Here is an 8,346-nt window from a genome sequence, read left to right on the forward strand (position 1 = left end):
ATCACCCTTGGGGGCACAGAAACACCTCCTACTTTAGAGCACCCTTTTCCAGTAACCTCATTATGCTATCTCATAACTGGATGATGTCAAGCCTGGAATACTAATTATTCCCTCAGAGCTATCACTGAGTCCCAAACAGGGCTTAAGGGGACCTGAAAAAAACTTCTAAGGAAGTGATCCAGGGAGAGTGCATGCGTACAGGTCTTGCCTAGACAACCCTTGTGAGACTTAGTGCTTATAAATGAGAGAACTGAAGCTCCTGTGGCTGAGCACACTGTGCTCTGCTTGGAAATAGTAGATGTGAGTTATCAGCGTAACACGGTGGACTGTGTGACAGTGTGAGGGTTCAAACTTCTGCCTGTGTCTCACTGCTAAGAGTCTCTGTCTCTGACACATTAACAGATCCACACAGCAGGAACTTCCTGTTCCTGGGGATTTGCTTTTTCCTGAAATGGACTTAAACAGTGAACAGAATTATGCAATCATAGATTATCATGTCATCTGATCACAGACAAGGACCAAAGACCTTGGAGAGCCTGCAGTGACCAGGAGCGGTGATCCTACGCTCCCGTCAGTTTGCATCGCTCAGACACACTACTCAGGTGAGGCTACAATCACTAACAACTCTAGGTTATGGGCAATATTCCTCCCCCAGAATGTCACTCTTCTTTCTTTGCCATCTTCACTTTTGCCTAGTTCTTGAGTGGTAGGTGAGTGACTCATTTGCTAGGTCATTCTAGTTAGACATGATTTCAGTGGTATTTGCCACAGTTTATGATTGGAAAATCCATGTTGAATGTGGCTCTGTAATTTGAATGTTCCTGTCTTGGAATGGATACTAAGGTCTAGGGTCACAGGAATGGGAAAAGCCTGTTGTCTGAACTCTGTAACTAAATTACACATCAACAACATGTTCTCTACAAAGCTAGAAAGTGATGAGGATGAAGTAAGACAGGAAGATATTTCCACTATCCTAGAAGATGATGATGTGGATCTAGATAAGAGGGTCCACTGCCCAACAATGGACAGGCTGTCTTTCAAAGCAGATGCAAACAGAAGCAGAATTTCCTCTTCACAAAGGGCACAGACAAAGGAATGAAACAGGTCTGAGTCTTGGCACTATCACATACTAGCTTTACAACCTTGGGCAACTTGCTTAATTTTTCTAAGCTTCAGTTTCTAGATCTGTAGATGGCAACAGTAATAATCATTTCTCACAGGTTTATTTTAAAATATGAATCACATTTGGAGGTCTTAAGCCTAATTGTTGGAATGCAGTAAATAGTCTTTAATATGAATGTATGTGTGTGTGTGTGTGTGTAGAGATCACTTCAAAAGCAATGAGACAAATATCACAAGGCAACCCTAAGAAAGGATAAAGTTAGAATTGAACAATGTTCTACCATGCAAACAAACTTGGAGGCACAGAAACGCTTCCTACTTTACAGCACCCCTTTCTGGTGACCTCATTGCTATTTCATAACTGGATGATGATAAGCCTGGCAGACTAATTATTCCCTCAGAGCTATCACTGAGTCCCAAACAGGGCTTAAGGGGATCTGAAAAAAACTTAAAAGGAAGTAATCTAGGGAGAGTGCGTGCATCTAGGTCTTGCTTGTATTATTATCGAGGAAGAGGTCACTTGTGTTTTCCTGTCCCACACCTTGCTCTTGACTTCTGTGACCAACTTTATTTTATGTAGGTCATTGTACGTCTTACTTTGTTACAGTAGTTTGGCTCTTTCCTTGCTGCTACCATTTTTTTTCTGTTTAACATTTTAGAGTTGCCTCAAGTCCACTTAGAAAAGATGAAAAGGCTTGGAAGAAGCAAAGTAGCATCTCCTGAAAGAGCTGCAGGTATTAGCCCTCCCAAGTCTGGAAGGATATAATCCGAAGAGGATATGATTTAAATCTACTCAACAATGTTATCAATAAAGCACTTACTTGCAAATAGAGAAAGACACTAAAGAAGTACCCGAGATACATAAAATAAAGGAGCGCTTTTTATTAGGACTTTCAGTTTTGACAAATGTTTTCAGACATTTTGTAAATGTTACTCTGATATCATTATTTTTGTTGTTGCTCCTATTCTCGTTATAGCAATTACGGATTTCTTTGTGTTGAGGATAAAATGGTGTCTTTGAAAGAGGCTATATAAATGGTTTTACCTAATATAGCTAGTAAGAGGCAAAGCCAGGATTCAAATGAAGTGTTCTGTATCCTGATTGCAATGTAATTTTGTTCCTGATGTTAATCACAAAGTATTGTGAGCTGGCAGTTTGTTACTCAAAGATATCATTAGGGTTCAAAACAGATATGACCAAAGGGAAAAAAATCCATGAATTAAACAAAGTGAAAAAAGTTTTCTAACTCAGCAAGAGAATGTCTGAATCTATCCCTCTAACCTCTCTCGAAAACCTTTCTGCCTGGGCCTGGATGATACGCATACTCTGGCTCGGAGATACGCATTTCTCATTACCTGATATTTTGATACAGATCTTGTCTTTCATAAGAGGGATGGTAGTTTCTTGTTTAAAAACACAGTTAAAGCTCTCATCAGCAAAAATCTTAATTTGAGATTGATGCTCAATTTTGGTTTCTTGAGTTCCTTCTCTGACTTTCTCACAGCTATGAGGAATCGCTCAGTGGTGACTGAGTTTATCCTGCTGGGCATCCCACACACGGAAGATCTGGAAACCATACTCTTTTTCCTTTTTTTGTTCTTCTACATCTTCACTCTCATGGGGAATCTAATCATCCTTCTGGCAATTATCTCCTCCACTCGACTGCACACCCCCATGTACTTCTTCCTGTGCCAGCTGTCTGTGTTTGACATATTTTTCCCTTCTGTCAGTTCCCCCAAGATGCTCTTCTACCTCTCAGGAAATAGCCGGGCCATCTCCTATGCAGGCTGTGTGTCCCAGCTCTTCTTCTACCACTTCCTGGGCTGCACTGAGTGTTTCCTCTACACCGTGATGGCCTACGACCGCTTTGTTGCCATATGTTACCCTCTACGCTACACGATAATCATGAGCCACAGGATGTGTGCCCTCCTGGCCTTTGGGACATCATTTTTCGGCTGCATTCAGGCCATCTTTCTAACTACCCTCACCTTCCAGTTGCCCTACTGTGGCCCCAATGAGGTGGACTATTACTTCTGTGATATCCCTGTGATGTTGAAGCTGGCATGTGCAGACACCTCAGCCCTGGAGATGGTGGGTTTCATAGCCGTGGGCCTCATGCCCCTCAGCTGCTTCCTTCTCATCCTCACCTCCTACAGTCGCATTGTCTACTCCATCCTGCAGATCCGCTCTGCTGAGGGCCGGCGCCGTGCCTTCTCCACTTGTAGCGCCCACCTCACTGCTATCCTGCTTTTTTACATGCCGGTGGTCCTCATCTACTTAAGACCAACCCCCAGTCCCTGGTTGGATGCAACGGTTCAGGTCCTGAACAACCTGGTCACCCCCATGCTGAACCCCTTGATCTACAGCCTCAGGAATAAGGAGGTAAAATCATCCCTGAGGAAGGTCCTACATCATCTGGGCTTCCTTCCTGAGCAGTTGTAGAGATCAGATGCTAATGCTTCAACTGCACTTCATAGCTTATAAGATACTTTTAAATGGTTCTCAAAAATATTTTTAAATTTGGAAGATATTGTAATGATTATTTCCATTTTACAATATGGAGTCTAAGATTTACATAGTTACAGTGAGTTAAAGAGACTTGTCGAAGGATGTGTCGAAGCTTCAAGTAGCACCCTAGAAAAACCTACAGAAGTTGTTTAAAGAGGACTCCAGCTGGGACCGGGGACAAGTTCTCTGTGAGTGAAGCTGAGGTGCTAGTGGGCTGTGTCAGCTGCAAACCCTTGCTGTTGTACTTGGACCTGGAAGCAGGTCCTGACTGTAGCATGTGAACAAGAACGTGGAAATGGCAGATGGGAAGTCTGCAAAAGGGTGTCTGTGCTGTGATTCTGGACCAGGCTCTGTATTGCTCAGTATAACCAGTGGGCAACACAGGGTCCACACTGTCATGGTTTGGTGTCTTTGGCATTTCTGTTTACTGAAAGATTTTGACTTTGGTCTGCAATCCTAGGCATCTTTATTTTTTTGGCTGAGAATATGCTAAGAATGAAAACGTATCATTTCAATACAGTGAGTTATTGTTTGCATGACTGAAATCTTTGAGAATCCTGACACCCTGGGGAAGACGCTATGAAGTCTGTTCTAACAGTGCCATGGAAAGAGCACTGGAAGAGGGTGGGCAGAGGCAAAGACCAGATTTTTCTCATCTCTACCTTTCAGAATCAGACAGCAGCCAAATCATGGAGACCACCGAGCAGACTGCTTAATCCACAGGGGCAGAGCAAAGACAGAATCAAGATCCAAGACCAGACCAAAGAAGTCAAAGATGAGCAAGAATACTGAAGTAGAAGTTCAGAGTATATTTTGAGCAGAGCAAGGTATATCCACAGCATTTCTCCAGACACTGATCAAACACAGTCTTGGTGTCACATTAAAGATGTGACACAAGTGCATTCTGGTTCCTTAAAAGGCTTCTCTGTTCCCCACACCCAACACTTTCTGCAACATTCATTATCATGTCCAGTCACTGTTTCTTTTTGCTCACCCCAAAATTGTTATACAGTTAATAACTGTTCTGAATTTCACCTGTGTATTTATTTTCCCTGCAGCCCGAGAGACAGAACCAGTGGTGAGGGCAGCTACAGTAGAAACCTATCTCATGGCCACTAAGGTAGAGTTGAGATGGTGGCTACCCACAGCCTGGGGGTCTTGTGGAAAGAGGTTTACAAGGGAGTGTTCACAGGAGCAGCGCCTGTTCTGTTTATTGCTTGCCCTCGCTGGCACCCTGCCTATTTGCTCTAAATCAAATGGACTAAAATGAATAAATAGCTAGTCACAAATGAGTGTTTTTAGTCACAGTTATAAACAATAATACACATTAAGCAAGGAAAATAGCATTGTTTGTGTTTCACGAGTTCACTTACAGTAAGAGGAATGATAATGCTGGTGATTATCAGAATGCTGTATCACTAAGAAATAATCTAGTCTATAATTTACCATCCCTTTATTTTACATTCTATTTTTTAAACATTTTGTTTTTATGATTGTTTTGATAATATTCCACAAGCACATCTAAAGTCATCCTTCATTGTCCTGATGGATATATTTAAAATGTATTTTTTCAATTCCAAATAATTAAATGATTTTACTGGAAAATATGTAAAGAATGAAGAACTATGATACAATAACACTTGGGTCCCACCAAAAAGAATTAGAAAGAGAGCAGTGGTGTCACTGCCTTGAATGTTCGCAGCAGTCCCCAGCCTGATTTCATACCTTTCATTCCGTCTAAAAGCCATCATTTTCCTGAATTTTGTGATGATTATTTCCTTGCTTTTCCTGAAGGTACATTTATGAAGCACAAGAACTTAGTACCAACTTCTAATCTTGAGAATAAAACTCCTCAAAAATGAGATAAAGATGACCTACTCCCTAGCCACCCAACAGTTACATTTATGGGTCTGTTTCCTTGGGGGGCCTTGTGAGCCAGAGTTGTCCAAAAACATGGAAATGGGAGTTTGAATGCTAAACCTGGATTTCCCACCACCCATCAGGAGACACAGGAGATCACAGCCTTGTGGAAAACAAGCCTCAGGGGTTGGGATGAAATTCAAGATCAGAAACAGGGAGAAATTAGAAATGTTTACCTAAAGTCAGGAAATTTATTTAGAGACAATGATTACATTCTTGCATTCTCTGTCTTTAAATATAAACATTGTGGGGGCCTCCCTGGTGGCACAAGAGTTTAAGCACAGCACTATGAAGCTATCCATAGCCTCTGCAGCAGGAGTTTGATCCCCCAGTCAGCCAGGGAACTACCCACATGGTATATATAACATACCTCTCCTGTCTCCCCTGCTGCTCCCCGCAGCAGTGTATTTCAGTCAATCTACATGTTCTGCTCCCCACTCTGTCTCTGGTGAATCCTCTCACCCCCCCACCCCCCGCACCTCTGGCTTGTACCCCAACTCTTGTATGCATAAATAAATAAATCTTTAAAAATAAATATAAACATTGTGGCTGATAACAATTTTTGGTGAAATAACAGTTTTAGAGAGATGATACTTAAAATTGTTAGTGACATAATGCGAGCATTTTTTCTAATGAGAAATTTCCTGAAGACTGCACCCTGTTGTCATGTAGGCTTTCAGCCGAATTAACTGAGTGAGCCAACTTCAACATGACTTAACCTGGTACTGAATTATCGAGAGTCAGATTTGTCATCAGAGACCCAAATAATCAACAAAACTCAGGAACAAAACCAGATTCCTATAGACCACAACACACTAAAGTAGGCCAAACTTTAGGTACACAAAATGCATCAGGTTATGTATGACCCAAGTAGTGGCATTTGGGAAAAATTGGATGGATCTCAAGGTAATTAGGTTGAGTGAAATGAGTCAAAGACAGATATCTGATAGTGTCACTCATCTGTGGACTATAAATACCCCCCCAAAAAAATTCATATGCAAAGAATAGTAGGAATAAATCTTGAATTCAGCAAAAAGAATAAAATGGTTACCAGAGGGAAGGGGGAGGGGAGGGGTAGGAGTAGAGGAAAGGTGGCAAATGGGGCATGGGCACAGGTGGTTTAGTGAAGCATGAAAAGAACACCAAGGGATCTCCACCTTTAAAAAAAAGTAAAAAATGTTATGCTGGGGCCTCCCTGGTGTCACAAGAGGTTAAGCACCGCACTATGAAGCAATCCGCAGCCTCTGCAGCATGAGTTCGATCCCCAGCCAGGGAGCTGCCTACATGGCAAAGCAGACCTCTCCTGCGCGGCTGTTCCCCTCAGGGGTAGATTTCAGTAGATCTGCCTGTTCTATTCCCTGCTCTGTCTCTGGTGAATCCTCTCACCTCCCATATCCCTGGCCTGTACCTCAGTTTTTGTATGCATAAATAAATAAATCTTTTTTTTTAAAGATTATGTTAAAAGTTAATAAGAAAAAAAATTAAATGGGAGAGTCAGAAATGTGAAAACAAAACTTCTACTTGCTTTGAAAACAGAAAATGGACAAACAAAACATTTCTGCATTTGAATAAGTATAATCTCAGCCTTGGATAAAAAGTATAGGAAGGAGAAACTGAATAAAATAGAACCTGGTTATAGGAACAAACTAATTTCCACTGTTGGGGCTGAAGCTGTGGCACACCTTGATAAAATAAAGGTAGAGATGCACATGGGGTAGGGACTGAGATACCTTTTTTAGTTAAGTGTAAACTCTTAAATTTAAGAAGTAACTCAATAAATATTCAGGAAGCAGCAATGAATTATCAGTTTTCTGTAATTCAAACTAATATTAAAATAGTTTGCAAAGGAGGAAGGGGATGTTACTAGGGTCAAAGAGGTCAGTTATATGGGGAAGGATAGAACTAGATTCTTAGTGATGAACTAACTGTAGTATATACACGTATTCTCAACAACGCACACTTGACACTTTTTTCAGTGTTTACGTATTTTTTCAGGTGTTTACGTATTTCAGCAATGTTACTTCAGTTAAAAAAAATGTTATTGTTGCTTGTAACTACTACCAGAAATCAAGAATTCATTGAAACAATTTTTAAAAAGCAAAAAGACAAGATTTAGATCGACTAAGACTTAGATGAGAGGCAAGCTGATAGTTACCAAATAATACTGTTGATGAAAAGGATAAGCTAAAACTATCATGAGGAAATGTTTGAGATACCAAAAAAAGTAAAATTTTGTTATGGTTGGCTGTATTTAGAGTATTCACCATGCACGAAACAGATGGCTTTGTTCCCTCTTTCATTATCATAAGTCAGTGGGGTGAGTGCCTATTGTTATTATTTATCCTTATCTTATAGATTAGAAAAAAAGATGAAAAGCTTGAGCAACTTGTTCAAAATCATTCATGTAGCGAATGATTCATTCAGCGTTAAGCTTGTCTTCCTGTCTGTTATATCCCTCCAGAATTCAGATTTGAAGTGTTAGTCCCCAGCACTTCAGAAGGTGACTGGATTTGAAGACAGGGCCTTTACAAGGGAGACTTTCAGGATGGGCCTAATTCAGTGTGACCAAAGTTCTTTTTTTTTTTTAAGATTTATTTATGCATACAAGAACTGGGGTACAGGCTAGAGGTGTGGAGAGTGAGAGGATTCACCAGAGCAGAGTGGGAGTTGTATTATAAGAGGATGAAATGTGGGAGATAAGAGAGACACAGGGGATGCCCACCCAGAAGAAGGCCATGTAAAGAGGCTGCAAGTTAGGGAGGGAGATCTGGGGCAGCTCTTACCCTAAAAGTCCT

General features: G+C 41.0%; 2 protein-coding genes across 3 annotated transcripts in view; both read left to right on the forward strand.

Moving 5' to 3' along the window:
- Positions 1-4,336, forward strand: part of VWA5A (von Willebrand factor A domain containing 5A) — a 185,929-nt gene extending 181,593 nt beyond the window's left edge. Inside the window, exons 20-22 of the transcript XR_008551064.1 lie at positions 403-602; positions 1,782-1,856; positions 4,301-4,336. The gene's annotated coding sequence lies outside the window, so the exon portion shown is untranslated. The remainder of the gene's footprint in view (positions 1-402; positions 603-1,781; positions 1,857-4,300) is intronic.
- Positions 2,630-4,714, forward strand: LOC119240792 (olfactory receptor 149-like). Of its 2 annotated transcripts, XM_054693167.1 has the most exons (3): positions 2,630-3,505; positions 4,301-4,458; positions 4,690-4,714. In XM_054693167.1, exons 1-2 carry the CDS (start codon positions 2,630-2,632, stop codon positions 4,421-4,423), a joined length of 999 nt encoding a protein of 332 aa, XP_054549142.1. In that variant the 3' UTR covers positions 4,424-4,458; positions 4,690-4,714. The 2 variants fall into 2 exon arrangements, with proteins under 2 accessions (XP_054549142.1, XP_037361409.1); XM_037505512.1 differs by lacking the exon at positions 4,690-4,714 and having other exon boundaries at positions 4,301-4,488.
- Positions 4,715-8,346: the final 3,632 nt, after the last annotated feature.

This window comes from Talpa occidentalis, unplaced genomic scaffold, assembly GCF_014898055.3.
Source record: "Talpa occidentalis isolate TD23 unplaced genomic scaffold, MPIMG_talOcc4v2.1 talOcc4.12, whole genome shotgun sequence".
Lineage (NCBI taxonomy): Eukaryota > Metazoa > Chordata > Mammalia > Eulipotyphla > Talpidae > Talpa > Talpa occidentalis.

Bases quoted from the DNA above. Each gene is read 5' to 3' on its own strand.
- LOC119240792 (XM_054693167.1), top strand. From the start codon at position 2,630: ATGAGGAATCGCTCAGTGGTGACTGAGTTTATCCTGCTGGGCATCCCA. The intron at 3,506-4,300 runs GTAAAATCATCC...TCTACCTTTCAG, and splicing joins ACAGCCTCAGGAATAAGGAG to AATCAGACAGCAGCCAAATC.